This window comes from Carassius gibelio, chromosome B6 (assembly GCF_023724105.1).
Source record: "Carassius gibelio isolate Cgi1373 ecotype wild population from Czech Republic chromosome B6, carGib1.2-hapl.c, whole genome shotgun sequence".
NCBI classification, from domain to species: domain Eukaryota; kingdom Metazoa; phylum Chordata; class Actinopteri; order Cypriniformes; family Cyprinidae; genus Carassius; species Carassius gibelio.
Window position 1 is genome coordinate 4,314,063 of NC_068401.1, and position 21,114 is coordinate 4,335,176.

The 21,114-nt window shown below is 37.0% G+C and overlaps 1 protein-coding gene across 9 annotated transcripts in view; it reads left to right on the top strand.

The window, feature by feature from the left end:
- Window positions 1-21,114, top strand: part of ptprt (protein tyrosine phosphatase receptor type T) — a 233,346-nt gene that overhangs the window by 38,783 nt on the left and 173,449 nt on the right. For all 9 annotated transcript variants that reach the window (XM_052559577.1, XM_052559568.1, XM_052559569.1 and 6 more), the window contains exon 2: window positions 4,921-5,042. In XM_052559577.1, the coding sequence (XP_052415537.1) occupies window positions 4,921-5,042 (122 nt within the window). The remainder of the gene's footprint in view (window positions 1-4,920; window positions 5,043-21,114) is intronic.

Sequence of the window (21,114 nt, forward strand, 5' to 3'; positions counted from 1 at the left end):
AGCTGGAGTCGGTATGTGCTAAGCAGATCAGAACAAACCGGGTCAAGAGAAGATCTACCAAGTTCAGCGGAGTCAACTAGTAGTAGCACTAATCAAATTTTCAAAGTTTTTGAAACGCATATGGCAGCTGATTTATTATTGAACAGTAAAGGAATAAACACGCAATTTGTCAGCAGAACTACAGGGTATTGTAAACGTGAGAATTGAGTTTTTGGCAAAGGCATGTTGCATTTTCACTTGGTCTATGGGGGAAAGTGGTTTGGCACTGAATATCTGGTCAAAACTGCTTTACTAGTGCTGATATTTAACTCCAGAGTCTTGCAACCGAAGGTGTAAAATGTGATTTTTAGCGAGTCGTGCAATGTGTGGATCCATGGGAGCAGTGCGGGGTACCGAACCCCGTAATCCGTGTAGCATTTTAAAGGCGCGAAAACCTACTCGAGCAACACGACACTTCCTACTCGCGCTGGAGGAAGTGTGAATGTCTGTTGGACGCCTGTTCTTAGAGGACCCGAGTCCTGCTGTCTTTGTGTGGGTGTAGTGTGTACTAAATGAAGGAATCGCTGAGGTGTATGGGGACGTATGAATGAGTTTGAACAATTAGGAAGTTGGCGTTGGGTAGAGTGGTAAATATCTGCTCAGGCGTGGGTGGACTGGCACCTCTTTGTCCTTCTGTTGTAAGTGAAACTAGGAAATCAGCATCCGTCCGGCAGGCACGGCTGCACCTGTAGCACAGATGATGGATGGGAGAGATTTGCAGCGCACAGTGGATTCTGTGGCCCGAGCGGACGAGGTTAAAGGCGGCAGGTGAGGTGGAAAAAGTTGCATTAGCTCAGGTTGATGGAGCTGCTACACTGAATGAGTGACAAGCTCACTAGAGAGCGGCTGCGCGTGTTTGTGTGCCAAAAGGTGTTGGAGACGGGAAACAAGTGAGCGTGTGATGTGGAGTTTCCTTTCTCATTGTACGCTCGTGTCAGGTCCCTCTTGCTTAATTCAGAGGGACTAGCCATGCAAGGTAGCCTTCAAATAGGTGTATGTGTGTGTGTGTGTGTGTGTGTGTGTGTGAGTGTTTTTTTTTTTCATGGATTAAATTGGCTTGCTTGCTCTTGGTTCTTGCTCTCATCTGATCTGATTGGGAGTTGTCCACTTCTGGGGTGGGGTTGGTTTTCTCCCCGTGAACTCCATAATTACAGCAGCAGTCTCTTGTTATCAATAATATTGACAAAAAAAAATAAAAAATTCTGGGTTATGTTCTGCATTACATTTTGATGATTTGTAGAATGAGTATGTTTATATGTAAGGTAGTATTTCTGCTAACATGGAAGTAAGGAACTAAATGTAGACGGTTTTTAGAGTTTTATATACTAAAAAAACTAAAAATTATTGTATTTGCATGGACATTATCTGATTTTATCAGAATTCCAAGTTTATAACTCACAATTCTGACTCAACAACGCAACTGCTTGTTACAAAGTCAGAATTATAAAGTCACAATTCATCAAATCCATGTGGTTGTGTCCCCAAAGTGATGTCGCTGTCTGGTGGATGATGTCATTAGAAACTGGCTTTAGTTAGTAAGGGATTTTACAAAAGCCTAACAGGATAGAAAGTGATATCGAGGACCACAATGGAAATAAACCTATGGCTCTTTTTGTGTATTTTATCTTTGATAGTTTTGAAATGTGTATGAATTGGTCTTTATGGGCCTTTTTGCATTATGTTTTACATTTTGTCAATTAAAACAAACAAAAAAGACAGGAAAAATATGTAAAAAAAAAGAAAAAAAACTTAATAAAAATGGAAATGGATGCATAAAAGAATGGTTGCAATGTTAGGATTAGAGAAAGAACAAATTAAGAATTATTTTTTATCTTTTATTGTTATGTGGGAACTTGAATAAATAAGGCCTACTTCTTAAAAATGAGCCCATCTAAGTTTGGCTTGGATTTTCAGTATGTTTCGTTCACACAAATAAAACCTGTGATAAATTTGAATGTGGCTCGGAGCAGGAAATAAACTAAATACAGATTATGAGATTTTAAACAGCACTTTGATCGCTGCATTAACAACAGATATCGGAGCTATTATCTGTGCTTAGTGGGGTGGACAAAATCACTTTAGTTTCAAACCCACTATTTGTCTGCTCGACTGGAAACGCCGCTGGTGAGGGCCAAGAAAGACACAGAATATGCTTATGACTAATGCAGTTAAACTCTCAAACATGAATGTAACGTCAGTATCTGTTAACTAAGATCTTAACTAAAGGATGAAAACAATAGGTGAACATTCAAAACATTCAGCTGTCAATTCAGTAGTTGTCTCATGTTATACACTTATCAGTCTGTATCTGTTTTTTTTTTTTGTAGCATAGACAAAGGCCTGTATATCTATCATCTATCGATCTATAATGTTATCGCATTATATCATTCTAGCATTCTATCTATTGTTCTGTTGTTTTCTGTCATTTTGTCATTCTATTGTTCGGTTTATGTCTCTGTTGTTTCTGTCTGTTTATTATATTATAAGACGCAATTATTCATGTGGCAGTTAAAGAGAACAGTAAAGACTGTGACACCTCTGTTTCTTACATGCCAGTTATTTGTCAGAGTGTAAACAAACCCTTCTATTAATCGAGCAGATGTTACCCATCCACCCCTTCCACATCCGCCCCAAATCTCACTTTGTCTTTTCCTATGCTGTGAAATGATCTCTAAGTATATCAAGCGCTCCTGATAGGACAGCACAATTCTTAGATTCAACAGGGCATATGTTAGCGACCTGTGAGATGTGTGGAGCCGTGAGCGGCAGATGTGGGGGACGAGTCTCACTCGTACCGCTGCCTTGTCTGCCGCTGATGAGATTGGAAACTGTTGCTTGTATGCTGTGGGGCAACTTATCAATAATGGATCACATTGGTAGGCAACATTAATTAAAGGAGAAATGAAGAACGTGTGCTTGTTTTATGTCTGTGTGTTAGTGTGTGTGCAATGTGACCTCATTAGTACATGTGAATATTTGAATGTGAAGTATGGTCCAAGCACATTTTAATTTATTTACTTTCATTTGGATAGACACTGCCATTTAATTTTTATAATTTTTTTATTTAAAAATAACATTTATTTACCATTTAAAAATACTTTTCCAGTGAAAGGTCTCCTCAAAGGCCTATTTCTTCTCAAAGTCCCGAAATGGGCTTGTGTTTCTCAAACTTTCTGACAGGTCAGATTTAAAAAAAAGTGTTGTACATCTCTAAAGTGGTACATGTATAAAAAGCTTTGCTTTTGAACTTTAGATACCAACAGTGATACAAAGCTATTGTATCTCTCCAAAAGTGTATGAATCCCTAAACATCCCTCAACAAACCCAAAATTCAGAACAAAAACCACACACTGCAGTGCTAATTGTTTGACACTTTTTTCGATTCTGAATATGAAAACATCTTCTTTTCCCAGCGTCGGCCTGAGACGATTGGGGTGGCAGTATGAATATGTGAACATTTCAAAGGCAGTTAGAAACCGAGGGTTACATAAACTACAGGAGACCTCATTTCTTCTTCTTCTGCTGTCTAACTGAACCCCAGCGGGCAGTCGTGTTCCACAAAATCACGTCTTTGACTGGTTAATTTTTTCCTTCAATAGATCACGAGGCTATCTGATCGCTCCCCCTGGAAAATTCGGAATATTTTACTATTATTGTTTTTTACGGTTGTGCGATTTCTTTGGGAATACCTTTGATGTGGCTTGCGAGTCTTGCTGGTATTGTAGGTTTCATCGCCCTTTCAGCGCTCATGGCAAATTAATTATTTTTGTGGCATTTAATTCTCTTGTGTAGCTTAATACGCAGGGGCAAATTAAGACGGCAATGAATATTTGGTCCTTGAAATATGCAGAATGTAAATGTAAGTATCCTGCAGTCATAAGTTTCATCATGTTGAATCTGAGCACTTAACATGCTCACAAACCATGTTGGGTGACACAGAAAGTAATGACTGCGTGACATGTTCAGCCCACCCTGTAAAGATTCAGAAAAGAAAATAGTCTGAAGGAAACGAGAAATATAAATAAATATTTAGATGTAACATATATAGCAATATGCTGATTGGTCAATATAGTGTTCCAGTAATAATATAGTAATTTTATATATAAAAAAACCTGTTCATCTGCTATTGTAGAGGCACAAAACGATCTCAGAAAAATGTTCCCACAAATTATAATTCATAATTTTTGCATGACAATACAAAATAACAATAACAGACTGGTGTATAAATCTCTCAGACATATTTTAAAGATTCTATGCCGCAAACTTTTAATATTTGATATACTTTTGAAAATCCAGCGTTTATTTGATCTGTATAAGCACTTGTCGCCACAGTTGTGAACATGGCAGCTTTCTTCTTTCATGAAGGGGGTAAGGAGCCACTGTATCTTTATTTCCAGGCGGAACGTTAAAGAATGCGACACACACGTCTCGTGGAAATCCTGTATAATTCAACCAATCCGATGATGACTTCGACACTCCTGAAGCGTTTCCACTTTTGTGTCCCATATGCATCAGACGTTTAGCCAACAGTCCGTGGGCATGATGTCTGAGGCTGAGACTACTACGCTACACTTCATAAATAAAAAAGGCCATTTAGTCATGTCTGTATTCACAATACAGCACACCCTCTTGCACCTTACAGCTTAAATACACCCCCCCCCCCTTAAAGCTACAACACAAGACAATGTGTTAAAACGAGTACATTTAATTAGTGCTATTTCATCCTGGGTTTCTAATCCGTAGCTCTCGGCTAGCATAAAGCTTAATGCGGTGGAAAATCGTGTTTTTAGCGAAGATGAAGTAATGATGGCACTCCGTGGCTTAATCATGTTGACATATGCCATCTTCCCCTCTTCTCTCTCGTGTGTGTTCTGTAGGCAGCTGTTCGTTTGAAGAGCACTACAGTAATTGCGGCTACAGCGTGGCGTTGGGGACTAATGGCTTCACCTGGGAGCAAGTCAACACCTGGGAGAGACCCTCCATGGACGCGGCCGTTCCCACAGGTATGGGACACACCTCCATGCCTCATTCTTTCCTGTTTTCTTCCTCTCTTTCTCTTCTGCTAGTGAATTTTGAAAGGAATAGTTCACTCAGAAATTAAAGTTCTGCCAGTATTGTCATTCCAGTCCTTTAATGGAGCGTGGAAGAAATCTCCAAATGGACATAAAACACCATTAAAGTGCACTGTAGAGTACGACAGTCAGGTTCTGGAAGTAAAAATCCCATTCATTTTTTTTTAAATGGAATTGATTTTTAATATTATCTTATAAACCTTTAAAGACAGACCTACTGTGAACTGCAAGGTTGTTATGTAAGGGATAATGTACATCCAGCTGGCTTCGTGTTGGGGTCCAGATCACCCTGTCGGGGTTTATTCTGAGAGAACAACTGGCTGGATGTACATTATCCCACTTATTACACGGCTACTTAACACATTAGTAAATAATTTTTATGTGAAATATTCATTCGAGCAAGCGGCATATTCAAATTAGACAGAGATTTAAGGGAAATGGTTCAGTCAAACTACTTATTACACAACATTTCACCACAAAAATAATTTTAAGGCAATTAAATAATTAAGACAAAAATGTCTTAATGACCAATCAGAATCAAGTATTCCACAGAGCCATGTGATAATGGAATAAATATGCTTGTGTTGAAGCCGTCAGTCTGCATTATTCCACTTGTGTTTAATGATTAAATTCCTGGTGGAAAAACTACATTACCCATGATTCTGCAAAGAAATTCCACCAATCAGAAAAAAGTACTTATATTTTTTTGCAATAAACATGAAATATAATATAATTTCACTAAGCACAATCAACATCTTTAAATCAATAATTTTATATTTATTTGTGATTTTTAATTCATTTTTTTTTTTTTTTTGCAGTGCTTCATGGGATTGTAGTTCTTTCCCCCATTTAAGCTTTACAGTACAGTTTTTATTTTACCTTTTTGTCCGATTTGTGAATACATTTCAAAGTATACATCAAAGTTTGTCATGTTGTGATTATCCTCGTAGCTGGTTGGTTTGGTTCATGGTGTGTAACTTTTTAACAAAGACTTAAAAAAAATGACTGCTGAATAAATCGGTGCACACCTTTGAACTCTAGACTTTTGTACTATATCCCAAGCCATATCATAGTTTTATGTGAAGAACAGACCAACACTGTATGCATTTTTTTTAAGTTAAAAGTGAAGTTAAGGTAGGTTTTTTTTTTCTTTTCTTTTTTCTTTTAGAGCTTAACAGATATGATTAGTTGATGTTGAATGAAGACTCAAACATACTGGTTTGAAACAACGTAAGGTTGAGAAAATAAGAAAAATTTTCATTTTTGGGTGATCAGTTCCTTTTCCAGCACTTTCTTTCAGCAAAGATCCATTTTCTTCAGACATATCTCAGTTTCTTCATCATTTTCTTCATGTTTTTTCCCCCTTTCATTCTCTCTGTTGGCCTCTTGTTATATGGAGAAGGCTCTTTGGCCTCCCGTCTGTCTCTTTCTCTCTCAGCCCTTCTCTCTCAGAAGCAGTAGTTCACAGTGAGACAAATGGCAATCAAGTTCACTGTCAGTCTCACTCAGCCGTCTCCTGCAGTGCTCAACAACCTCTGTCTTGCAGCACCCTTAAAGACAATAGAGTCAGCTACACAACTGTGTCTCTCCACGCCAGCTTATTTAACCCCATTTGCTCCCTACACACTAGATCTGACACCAAAGCACTCCAACTTCCAGACACTCCATTGGAAAGATGCTACATCCTTATAAATGAATGACCATTTTGGGGTGTAGTGTGCTGCTTTTAAACCACTAAAGAAGTTTAGGATTGCTTTAGTGAAAGCACCATTCCCAGAATTGGATGGTGGTTTTCTGAAGACAAAAGTGTTTTTTTTCAAGGCAGTGGTTCTCAGTTGGCCGGTTATGTCCTAAAAATATGAGCTGTTGTGTTTCAGATATATATATATATATATATATTAGTGCTGTCAAAATTAGCGCGTTAACGCATTCGATTAATTTGAAATATTTAACACGTTAAAAAAAAATAACGCAATTAACGCGGTTGCAGTTTTTTTTTATTCCAGTTGTGGCCTATGTGTGTTCAACGTGCAAAGAAATATGGATAAGACCAAGGGACTTTTAGACGGAAAGTTTCAGTATAAAACTCTGCCGGATTACTCTTCAGTCTGCCACAAGAAACATTACTCTTCATTTAGTCTGCCACAAGAAACAGCAACATTCAAATTATGAACTCAAATGTCATTGTTTAAAAAAAAAACAAAAAACAATGACTGTAACAGTGTGTAAATCAGACCTTTCTGTAACGCTAACGTTAATAAGCTTAAACGAAAATAACGAAATAATTGTGTAGCGGAGTATTTTTTGTACACAGTGCCGCGAACTGTCAATCACCCCACGCGTGCATCACTGTCCTCCTCAGCTGCAGCAACTTGCGCTCTCTCTCTTCATCAAGCTTTAAAACAAAAAGGGGACAAAAAGATCATATTGTCTTTGTGCATAGGCTATAGATTAATTAGATAAATGAATATCTAAATTCGTGCCTTGCCGTCTACGGTATTTTTTTAGAACTTAGAAAAAAGATGCTGCAGCCAATGAACAGCCAGCGGGGGCTGCAGGACGACTCAACCTCCGCAGACAGTTTTTAATGTTTATCAGACAATAAATACTCAAGATTTTGCTTTAGTATAACTCACAACGAGTTTCACACACCTTCTCCGGCCACGTTGAGTTGTTGACACTTAACAGTGGGAAAAGCGACACATGCGTTATTCACTTGTATAACTTAAGGGTGAATGGGTAATGTAGTTTCTGCTCTGGGTGGGATGAATTAGGAAGCTTGCATTGTGAAGGGCGCTCTGAAAATCGGCAGTGCAGGTAAAAGATTAAAACCTCTATTAAAACAGATGTCCAAATGAGCGTACCGGTACTCTACAAGCACGTTCTGGGCGCACGGAGAGGTGGCGGTACGCTCAAGAGCTATATTTGGAAGTGGCGGTACTGAGTACCAGTGCATACCGGCCCACTTAAAGCACTGGCAATGACTATACTTTGGAATTTTTTTGCAGTCCACTTAGAATTCAACATGGAAATCATTTTTGTTTTTTATTGGCATTGATTGTTTTGAAATTCAAATGGTACTTACATGCCTGTGTTTTTATTTCTGTAATAAATATGGCTTTCAAGCCAACAGTTAATTTGGAGGATATTGATGGTTTATTGCAGGTATGTTGTTTACATGAGAAAATCTGTGTTACAAGTTAAACAAAAATTCCAATAAACAATCATATTTTGAATTTAAATAGTTTCTTTGTCTTGAGTTTACATTAATTATTTACATTTTACATTTACATATCCAAAAAGTTTCAGTCTTTTAATTGCGATTAATCGCGAATAATCGCGATTAATTTAAAAAAATTGTGCGATTAATTAGTTAATTTTTTTTAATCGATTGACAGCACTAATATATATATATATAACACACAAAATTAAATGCTTTATGGTGATTTATTGCATCATGCCTGATTAGGACACAGTGTTGAGTCGCCACTTGATGTCTAAAGTAAAATCTGGGTCCTGAAGGAAAGCCAGCTGAGACGTACTGTTTTAAGGAAACGGGGTCGTCAGCAACATCAAACTAAATCCAGCCAAAGACATCAAAGTCTAGTAATTTTTCTCTATTGGGGGCACTAGCATCAGGCCCCATCTGATAAAAATACACAAGCACTCATTAATAAATAAACGGCTGAAGAAGCACCATCTGCGCATTTTGATGTCATCAGGATCTGATTGTCTAATCAGGGGAGGAAATTGGGCCGCGGCATGATCCTTCCGTCATTAAAGCCTGTGGAGACGAGCAGATATCAGTCTCTCCTCTGATTGTAGGCAGCACTTAATATAGTGTTCAGTGAATTACACCCAGGATGAAAAAAGAGCAATTTAAGAGTGTACCCACAGAAAAATGTTATTGCTACGATGTTGCTCTTTCATATCATGCTGCAAGTATAGAACACCATACATTTCATGATAATAAAATTGAGAATAAAATATAAAATAAAAAAATATAACGTAACATAATATTACATGTAATTTAAAAAAACAATTTTTTGAAGGTTTTACAATCATTTTAGAACAGCCTTAGAAGATAAGAGCAAATATAGGAACACTTTATTGCTCAGTCTTGTCTCATCCACTGGGAACTTAATTGGCTTCTAATTTAAGTTTCATTGCAGTAACAACATCATCTCCCTCTACATTTTTTTTTATCCCTCTACATTTTTTTTTTATAAAAAATGAAAATCTACACGAATTAGACAACTGTTGATGAATAGTATGAGTATAGAGCTAAATATCTGTGTATATCATAGCTGAGAGAATTTGATCTTGAAACAATTTCATGACATGTAAAGTGTATAGAGTGTGAGATTAGGATATTTTTTATCAAAAGAAAACTTTGAGAAAGATAAGATTTAAGCTCACATCTCATTTTGCTCTCTAATTAATCACATTGGAATAATAAGGAGGTTTCATTTATGTTTTGTTTTCTCTACTGCCAGAGCAAGAAGAGGTGGGAGATAGAAAGAGAGAGGTGACTCAGGTGGGGATGAGGGCACATTAATGTGTTCTTACAGGATGTGTAATGAAGCCTGTCAGTCGCCACTGTTTTGTTTTATTCCTCCATGGACCACGGGTCACTAGCATCAATACAATCCATTCCTCTCTTTACTGCCGCTCTCTGAAGACTTCAGAGACACGGTTCTCCAGGGAAACACACAAGTGAATGAGATGTTGTGGCCAGGTGCACACGTTCTTATTTCACTCGGAGAGGAGACCAATCATCCCTCCGATGCCACACTTCAAAATGCTAAGTGAGGGAATGTGCGCCAGTACTTTCAGTTGGAGTTATTTCAGGTAGTCATATTTTTTGCCAAAAACATCTGTGTCAATGTGCACAGGTTCGTTTTTGAGGGAAATATCCCTTTAATGGAATAGTTCACAGAAAAATGAACATTTGCTAAAAACATACTGTACTTGGCCTCAGACCATCCAAGATGTAGATGCATTTGTTTCTTCATTGGAACAGATTTGGAGAAATTCATTATTGCATTACTTCTTCACCAATGGGTCTTCTGCAGTGAGTGAGTGCTGTCAAAATGAGAGTCCAAACTGTTGATAAATCCATCACAATAATCCACAAGGAATACTCAGTCCATTAATTAACATCTTGTGAATAAAGACATCTCAAGTGAATAGTCCATCCCCTGTTGTCCTCTCACATCAAAATCCAAAAATCCAAAATATTAGTTTAGAAATGTTTTGGACAGTTTTGGCTGGTAATCTATGCTTGATCTGTACTCATTTCTCTCCTGATTCAGTTGTGACGTCTTGAGAAAGCAATAGTATGGACTTATAATGTAATGGAAACAATAGTTTTATAATAAATTAGTGTCTTACAAACATGCAACTTTTCGCTTCACAAGACATCAGTTGATTGACTGGAGTGCTGTGGATTATTGCAGTGTTTTATCAGCTGTTTGGACTCTCTTTCCGACGGCACCCATTCACTGCAGAGGATGCATTGATGAGCAAGTGATGTAATGTTAAAAAATGTTCATGCTCTGATGAAAAAAACAAACTAATTTACATCTTGAGAGGCCCGAGGGTAAGTGGATTTTCAGCAAATTTTCATTTTGGGAAGACTATTGCTTTAAATGTAAGATTAAAACAGCTCTATCTGGGAATTTTTAGACTGTGAGATATAGGGTCACTGGTTTGTTCCTTGAAGGAAAAACTAAGTATCTTTCTGAATGTCCTAGAATTTGAGTTTATAGCCTGGTGATGTGTTTGATTTATACAACTTTTTGAAATCTTTATGAACCTGATGAACTCAAAGAGGCTGGTGGTTTTCAGATATGTCTTTGATGGACAGATGAAAGCTCTTGGCCTAATTTTAGTGTTCTTTCACAGTTTTCTCCCTCTGTTTCTCATGCTTGTCTGATATTTGTCCTACTATTTCTCTCCTCTGATTGGCCGGAGCTGTCAACAAATCAGAGGCAATCAAAAGAGCTGTCATTTAATCATGACAAACAATTTTGTGCAGGTGTCCACTATGATGTCCGAATTCCTTGTGCATACTGTGCACTTTTTGGAGTGGTAATTGAGTTCTGAATTATAGGTTGTCAGGGCAGCATTGCATACATGTGCACGTTACATATGGTTGATGAGGGTAAATGGCATTTTTACGTTTTCATATTTTTTTGTTCTTTTTGATGATTTGAGGGTCCTCAAGGGCAGCAGTGCTTGATTGTGTGTCTGATTTCTTTCCTCTAAGATTAGAAAGTGGAGCAGAAAAGGTTGCAATTGAAAAGAAATTGACAGGGAAGGAGCTTTAGGCAAGCACTTGCGTACACCCACTTACGCATGCACTTAAGCATATATAAACATATAAAAACCAGTGTGGGGGAAGCTTCAAGGTACTCATAATTTCAAGTAGTTAAACTACAAGTTAATGAATTCATTTATTTTTATTTGCAATCAGAGCAGTGTTTTTTAACACAAATAAAATGAATTCTAATTAAGATGACAGATTTGAACAGATTTATTCACAAAACGACCCTAATATAACTAGAGAACACCTCATTCATAATTCATAATTTTAATATTTATATAATTAAATAATTCACAGTATATATATACAGTACAGACCAAAAGTTTGGACATATATATATGAAATTGTGTCTGTATATGTCACACATAATAATATTATATATTATTATAACATAATGTACTATAATATATGTAATATTATATTTAATAATATTGATTATAAAATAATAATAATTAAATATTACAATAGTAATAAACCACAATACAAAAAAAAGTAATACTTTAATAACAATAATGACAATAATAACCAGAATTAGAATGAGCTTTTTTCACCAGGTGTGTGCAAACACACAAGGAATTTGTTGTGTTTCTTTTTTTTTAAGGTGCTCCTGGTACATACATACACATCTGACATGAGAACAGAATTAAAATAAAATGAAATTAGTAAGACATAGCAATAAGTAATGTGTGTGTATGCATCTGGAACAGCTCACTGATTTATGGACAGATTTGTGCAATTTTATTATTTATTTTACTATATAGAAATAAATAAATAAAGGGATAGGCATATCTATTTACATAATATTTGAGAAAGGCAATAATTTAAGATGTACAATTATTTACGGAAATGAATTAAAGAATGCATGTTAGCTTCATATGTTAGCTGTTTAAGTTGGAGATGGCATTGGGGAAAAACAGTTTTTAAGCCTAGATGTTCTAATGCACAGAGATCTGTAGGGTCTGCCTGAGGGGAGAAGTGAGAGGGGTCTTTGATGATGTCACCTGCCGTTTCTTCACTCTGGAGTTGTACAAGTCCTGAAGACTGGACAGGTGCACACCAAAGATCCTTTCTGCTGCCCTAACAGTCTGTTGCAGTCTTCTTGAATCTGATTTGCTGGCTGACCCAAACCAGACAGTTATAGAAGAGCACAGAACCGACTCAATAATAGCCGAGTAAAACTGTGTCATCTCTGCCTGTGGCAGGTTTAACTTTTTAAACTGACGATGGAAGTACAACCTCTGCTGGGCCTTTTTCACAATGGAATCTATGTGAGTGTCCCACTTCAGGTCCTGAGAGATGGTTGTGCCCAGGAACCTGAATGACTCCACTGCAGCTACTGTCTATGATGGTGAGTGGAGGGAGAGCAGGGTGGTTTCTCCTGAAGTCCACGATCATCTCCACAGTTTTGAGCTCCAGGTTGTTGGGACTGCACCAGATAACCAGCTGCTCAACCTCCTGTCTGTAAGCAGACTCGTCGCCATCCTGGATGAGGCCGATGACTGTGGTGTCGTCTGCAAGCTTCAGGAATGGCTTTCAGGCCATTCCACACTGAAGTAGAGTCATTACTTGAAAACTGTTGTTTTAGATTTTCAGAGTAGTTTAACTTTGCTACTCTTATCTCCCTATTCAGTGTGTATTTGGCCTGTTTGTACAATACTTTCTCCCCACCCCTGTAGGCGTCCTCTTTGGCCTGGCGAAGCTGTTCGAGCTTTGCACTGAACCAAGGTTTATCATTGTTATAAGTTAAATAAGTCCTGTTGGGAACACACATGTCCTCACAGAAACTTATGTAGGATGTCACGGTGTCAGTAAGCTCATCCAGATCAGTAGCTGCAGCCTCAAAAATACTCCAATCAGTAAGTTCAAAGCAGGCCTTTAAATCTTGCTCTGCTTCAGCAGTCCATCTCTTTACAGTTTTTACTACAGGCTTAGCAGATTTGAGTTTCTGCCTGTACGCTGGTAGAAGGTGAACCAAACAGTGATCAGAGAATCCTAGAGCTGCTCTGGGGACAGAGTGGTATGCATCCTTTAAAACTGTGTGTATATCGCTGTCTCTGGTGGGGCATGTGATGTTCTGTTTATATTTAGGCAGTTCATATATATATATATATATATATATATATATATATATATATATATATATATATACATATATATATGTTATTGAATAGTCATGTTAATGTGTAATATTTGTTGGCCAATTGTGGAGCTCAACAAGTCAGCACATCAAATCTAGAGGATTTTTTTTTTAATGCATTTGAAATTTTCATCAGAAAAATTGCTATTAGATCATTTCTAATTAGATATTTTTTGTCTAAGAGGATAGTGACATTCTGCCATCTTACAGTGATAATGAAGGCTCATCTGATGATTCTGGTGAGTAGGGGGTTTTGCAGCGGTGACTATGTTAAAATGCTACTGGAAGAGATCTAGAGAATGAAGGAAGTTGGGTATCCAGCAGCGTACTGCCATGAATGACTTAAAGAGATTGACAGACCAAAAGAGACAATAGACAGAAATTGAGAGCGATAGACAGAAAAAGACAGACAGTAAAAGATGATGGAGAGTGTGTTAGTGGGTTTAGCATCCTATCCCAACACACATCAGACTTGTTTACTGATTTCCAGGCTCCAATAAAGCAAAGCTACAGCCTCTAAGATTCTCCTGCCGCGAGCTGCCGGAATCACGCTCTCACACTGGGGACCCAACTGCTAAGAGCCCTCCGCTCTTCCCTTCTCTCTCTGTCTCTATCTTCCCTCTTGCTTTTTCTCCCCTCTCCCCCTCCTATGTCTCCCGAATTCATCACACCTTCCGCTGACACGCTGCTTTCATTAAAGCCTCGCTCGGGCCCTCTGCTGACTTACATGTCTCTGCTCTGGTTTACATGCCTCGATGAGCACACTCCCAGTGATGCATTCACACTTACAGACTCACACACATGCTTACACTCACTCGGTGGGACAGAATGCTGCCGAGCGGCTCGGGTCAGGAATCGGAGCTTGTGATTAACAGGACAAAAAACATGCATCTGTTCTCCGCGGGAAAACAGAATGTTTTTTTTTTGTCCACGTTTGCTTCATGTTCAACTAAATACATCAAAATGTCATTTTTTATGTAATTTTTCCATCCTTATGACTGGGTAGGCCAAGTTAATAACAACTGAAAGGCAGTGGGTGAACAACGATATGAATAACGACACTGAATCGAACTGAATAATGTTGCTGTTGTCTTCTGTAGAGCTATTTATAGCTAAATTAAATGATTGTTTCATAATTTATTAACTTTTTACACAGCTTTTCAACACTTAACTGACTTGAGCTGAATAAGGACACTATTGTGTTTTTTAGAATTTGAATGTGTCTCATAATTGAAGAAATCTGCATCAGTGATTCTGTTATTTTCCTCTTTGGTACTGTGAAGCTGTGAATCTGTACTGTATAAAGTGTTATACATAAACATGACTTGATCGGTGCTGTAAATGTGGACGGCACGATGTGATAGCATTAATGATTTAAAACAATTGAATTTTATTTTGATATCAAAAATGGACCTTTTCACCCTTCCAGTTTTTGAAGCTTGATGGCCTAAATGCGCCTTGCATTAGAATCTCTGTTACTTAAAACCATTGCAGCATTAACATTTTGTGCATGTGTGTCTCTTTGTCGTTGAATTTGACAGACATACAGACTTGAAGGCCCTGTGATCACCTGTCAGAAACATGTAGTGTCTTTCTCCTCGTACAGCACCTCGAAAAGTGAAATGTTTTGTCTTTCCCCTTATCCCTCTATACACCCATTTTTCATTGTCTCCATATCGCTCACGTTCTCATCTCTGTGCTCAGATAATACAATTTTCTGAACATTTCTGTGTCAGGATGAAGGAGTTTTTGTTATCCATCACTTGTAACGGAGGCCAGAAGTTTGTTGTCTGGTTATGACCTTGAGCGGTGCGTGGTTGTGTGGTTGCCTTTTCCCTTGTTCACATAGAGGAAACAGGGATGGATAACCATTAGTCAATGCCATTGTTCGACTGGCAGAGCATTTAAAAGCCATTGCTGTCAGGAGCAATGTTGCCCCACAGAGAAACACAGAGAGTTGGTGCTTTCTTTGTGGCGAGTATTAGCTTTATTCAGCACTGCCTCAGTAAGAACAAATCAGAGGCCTTGATCGTGCTTTGAGAATAGCATGAACTACAAGGTCTGTTAGGATTGCAAGAAACTGCTAATCATACCATAATGCATCATATAGGTCATTTATTTCTTATAAAGGCTGATGGAGTATTTTCAGTAGATGAAGATGTTATATGGGAGTTCTACAGACATATAATATCTATATCTACATAGGACAGCGTATTCAAAGGAGGATATAACAGAAACCCTGTAATTAAACACTGTGTTATATTTAATCTAAAGTAAAAAGGTTAAAATCCTCGTTCAGTGATCGTAAAAGGCTGGAAAAGTCACAAAAGTTTATTAATCAAAAGACGTGGCATCCCAGATGTTAATTTCAGAGATATAAAGGTTATTCAAAATGGAAAAGTCTTGAACGAAGTTGTGTAAAACCAACATGTATCAGGGATATATTTATTTTCTCATTAAATTTGTGATTTCCAGGCCTATAAAAGCCACCAAAAGTAATTGTAAATTTTAATAGTCAATATAGCTGTTTTATTTTTCTACTAATGCTCACATATTTGTCTAGAAATGGTCTTCTAAATAACTGATTGGAAATGTCACAGGAATTCATTGGTCAAAAACTGTGGAAATGCTGAAGTTCTTATAAGAGGTTTAAATGTTTGCAATCAGAAAGAACTGAATGAAAATCTTTTGAGAGAGCAGACAGGCCTATGAATCAGTTTCCCTTTTGGACTACAGTTTTAGATGATTTGCATGTGCATTTGTTAAGCAAGATATTAAAATTGCTATACACATCATTAACATTTATCAAGATGATGCAAACTAGATTTAATCACAGAGATGGGGAATTGTTGTTCATTATTGGTGATGAGTGTTTTAAATAAATAAAGGAAAATATTCAGCATCGTAATTAAGCATAAACAGTGGCTTGCTAATGTAGAGTATTGCACACATGGGTAATGAATCACACATCTGCTATTGACAGTTTCAGGTTTTCTATGCAAAATACTGTGTAATATTACTTTTAAACATAGCACAACATTACTGAAGTAAAGTAACAAATTGTGTTGCACTGTAATTTTTTATGTAATTTTTATATTAGTAAGTTTTTGTGTTACTTTTGCTTTTGCCACATGGTCTCTTAAGTTTCAGAAATATTGCACTGTGATTGAACACATCCGTGTGTTTTTTATTTTTTATTTTAGAATAAATAAATAGAAAAGTAGCTTGTTTTTAAGAGTGCACCAGTGACTCATCCATTACTCACCCTACAGTTGTTCCAAACCTGTTTGAGTTCTTTAAAATATTATATGTTATTTTCTGTTCAACAGGAGAAGGAAAATCATATAGGGTTGGAACAATTTGAGAATTTTTATTTTGGGGTGAACCATCCCTTTGAGCTTTTCTTCTTGTTTTTAAAAGGAACAGGGTACAAAGGGTATTTCATGCAAGAAATGGATTTGGGTTTTCAAAGACATGAGGGTAAGTAATTAGTGAAATTATATTTATTTTTGGGTGAACTGTCTCTTTAAATCTCTCTTCCAAACATCTGTTTTGATTTTTCGCCTCGTGTTCGTAAGCATACTATCACAATTCAGCAAATTGTCCTCACCAAATCAGTTAACTCTCTTCACATTACATCTGTTTGAAATGATTTTATGAGACAATGCACCTTATGTTCCACCAAATTTCATTCATGGGAGCCATTTCTTCACTGGAATAGTTTAATCTGAAATAATGTGACCAGAAAGATTGCATTGGGCTGGCAGAGAGAAGGGCATAATTAATTTGATGGTGACTTAATAAATGCAGGGTGACATATGAGGCACTGCGAAGAATGCTTAATGAGAGCAGGAATAAAAACGAGAGAGAATGAGAGAGAGAGAGAACAGAGATGTTCTACTGTCTCTTTCCACAGATTGTGAAGCAGACAGCAGAGCTCCGGGCGATGAGAGGGCCACTTTACAGCTGAAATTAAATACCGCAAGAGAGCTTAGACTCTGAACAGTTGAACCCAGCAGATCTATACTGATCCTTGAGCTGAAGTGACGTTACCACAGTCTTTCTGCTGATGAAGTTTGGGTGCAGAATATAGCAAAGGCCTTATCGGTGTTCTTAGGAAGTATTAGTTAGCGACTGCCATTTTTCAGATGATTTGTACCTTGCTCAGATTGTGATTTAGCCACAGTACCTGTGTTGATCATGCATCCCTGATATTGTGTGTTCTCAAGATCATGTCTAGGTCATATAGAACCTAGTCTCAGCCTCAGACGTCACGCCCACAGACCGTTGGCTAAACGTCTGACGCATATGGGACACAAAAGTGGAAACACTTCAGGAGTGTCGAAGTCATAATCGGATTGGTTGAATTATACAGGATTTCAGCGAGACGTGTGTGTCGCATTCTTTAACGTTCGGCTGGAAACAAAAATACTGTGGTGCTAAACCCCTTCAGGAAAGAAAAAAGCCATCGTATTTACAACTGTGACGACGAGCGCTTGTCAGGTGCAACTAAACGCTGGATTTTCAAAAGTATGTGAAATATTTAAAGTTCACGGCATAGAATCTTTCAAATATGTCTGAAAGTTTTACTCACCGGTCTGTGATTGTGGTGACATTTCCACGCCCCGAAATGTGACATGTCGGTCAAAGAGCCTCTTGGGTGGGCTTGGCCAGTGAACGCTGCCATGAATTCCAGACCTACTCGAAACTATATAGAACCCCAAAATCAAACGAAAGAAGCAAAAGGAAAATTGTGGAATTTGTGGAACCATTAAGGCTGTGTGGAAATTATTTTCATATTATTATTATTATTATTATTATTATTATTATTATTATTATTATTATTATTATTAATAATAATAAGATTCGAAATAAAAAATATATATAAATTGTGCTATTACAATTTATAACACAACATATTGTGTTATTATAATTTATTACAATAGTAATATTTATTACAATAGTATTTTTTATTTATTTGTTAAAATAATAATCATAATAATCATATTAATTATTATTAGTCATACTGATATATAAGCATTTTACATTTGACACTTTTTGGCCAAATTGTGTAGCCCTACAATAAAACTAAAGAGTCTTATTGTTCTTTGTATAAATGTTTTTCTTTATATAAATGTTTGCATTTAAAATTGTAATCGCAATTTTTAACCAGAAAAATGGCTAATTGATTTTTCTCTAAAACTGGGCAGTCCTAGTTGATACTCCCAAAACTAAATTCTGCCTAAAAAATCTAAAGAAAGGAATAATTCAGAACAATTTACCCTACATTTAAATGATTGTTGTGGTATTATTAATCTTATTTCCTAATTAAGTTGTCATTACTGTAATTCAAATAATAATAATAATAATAATAATAAAGTATTAGTCATTTATAATTCATGGTATTGTTGTATTGTCCTGCCCTTATGTTGATTAAAAAAATATTTCTTTACCGTAATACAGTAAAATATCACTGTATTATGCTAATGAAAATCTAATGTAATGAAAATTCTCTGGATGCATCGTCATTGCCATATTATGTGATTCCATCTTAAAAAAATAAATATAAAAAAAATCTTCAAAAACTTTTCTTAATGTAAAATGTAATATATTTAAATGTTATTATTTTGAATAATGTTATGCTGTATATTTTCCTGTTACATCTGTAAAAGAAAGCACCGTCTGGACAGTGTATTCTTTCTATGAACAACTTAATTTATTATATATATTTTTTTATCTAATTCCTTGTAATTCATTAGCTTGAAAGCCAAACTGTTGCATTAATATGGAATTCAATTGATGTACAGTCATCTATTCAGGGATTCAAAGCAACATCATCTTAATGTTTGCTAAGCGTATAAGGCTGTTCCTGTTCTGCACCTGTTGTTATGTCTCGCTAACTGCCTCATGTAACCTAATGCTTAATGGCTATTCATTATAGAATGGCCACAAAGCCTTTAAGTGCCTATTATGTGTAAATTGTGTCTGTGAGCGTGTACTAGAGTAGTTGAGCTTGTAGTACAGAAAGCTGGGAGGTCCAAACACAACTGAATTGAGCTTTGTCAGAGAAAGGGACACCCTCTGGTCTCATTTTTCTCCCAACTCCTTCAAGAAAGACTTGCTGATAGTATTACAACTTCATTATGGGAGTTCAAAGGACTGAAATAGTGTTTCCAGCAAAAGAGAGCATTTATTTTGCCCTCAGATCTCTGTTCTTTGTGGGCTTTTTCTGCTTGCTGATTTTCCAGCCCAGCAGCAGTGTCGTTTATATCACAACACACGACACAAACCTCATTCTGTAGAGCTTGCTTAGTTGCTACAAGTCATTTGTCGTAAGCCTTTGTCCTGCTTTACCATTTTGTTAGCCATCCCTATCTTCTGTGTGTGTTAGTTCACATGTGTGTATTTAGACTGTAACCATTACTTATCAGCAGATATAATATGTTGGTTCCAGCTGAATGCTCTTTTTGTCCTCCTTGCAATCAGACCCTGGCGTGGCCTTTGTTGACGGAGCGTTTCTCTCCATCCCTCAGGGAACAATAAAGGCTCATCTGAAAGCTTGATTCAAGAGTGGCCGTCCAAAACCACCAGGCTTGGGCGTATGTGCGATATTGAATAGGCCCTCTGAAAGAACTGACCTTTTCTTTTGCCAAACTCAACAACAGATTTCACTTTTGCTGCTACCTTGGGGACAATTATGCATTTACTCCCCCCCCCCCCCCATTTTTCTTAGATCTCTCTCTCTTTCTCTCTCTCCTCTGTCTCTATTTCTCACATTTGTTGTATTGTGTTAGTGTAAGGTCAACTGCCTCTGTGTGCTTTGGTTTGGGAGGCTTGCAGCCTTCGGGGAAAGACTGAGATGTCATCTTTGATATTTTGCAGAAAATGACTAGTTCTATATGTCTCATATCTTAAATGAACATTTCTCTTTGGGATTCAGCAAACATTTAACTATCAAATGCTCATATATTTGCTCCATTGCCGTTTTAGCCTGCCTTGGTGTAATATTGTTCCACCGCTTACTTTTTAAGTTTTTACAAGAAAATTAAATATTATTATGTCTTTCTACTTGAAATTTTCATGTTTAATTAAACATATTACTTGCATTTTCTTTCTAATTATTTGTGAAATTCTTTACCAGTTTTTTGAGTGAAAATTTTTCTATGTAATTTTTTTTTTTGATCTATAAGTCACAATTTTTTGGCAGATTTTGTAAATTCCATGTTATCTTTGTGAAATTGATTGTGATTTTGTTTTATTAACAAGAACACCTTTGGCTTTGAATACTGCATCAAAAATTTTGAAACAAACACACACACACACGCACACACACACACACACACACACACACACACACACACACACAGATATATATATATATATATCATATACTTTAAAAAAATATGGACGTAGTGTCCGTGACGTCACCCATAGACTCCTCAATAGCGGTTTTGAAGCCTAAAGTGTGCAGAGCGGGCCGTCGCCCTCTTGGCAGCGCGTCACCGGGCGACTCTCCCGGATAATCGAAAATGGGCAAA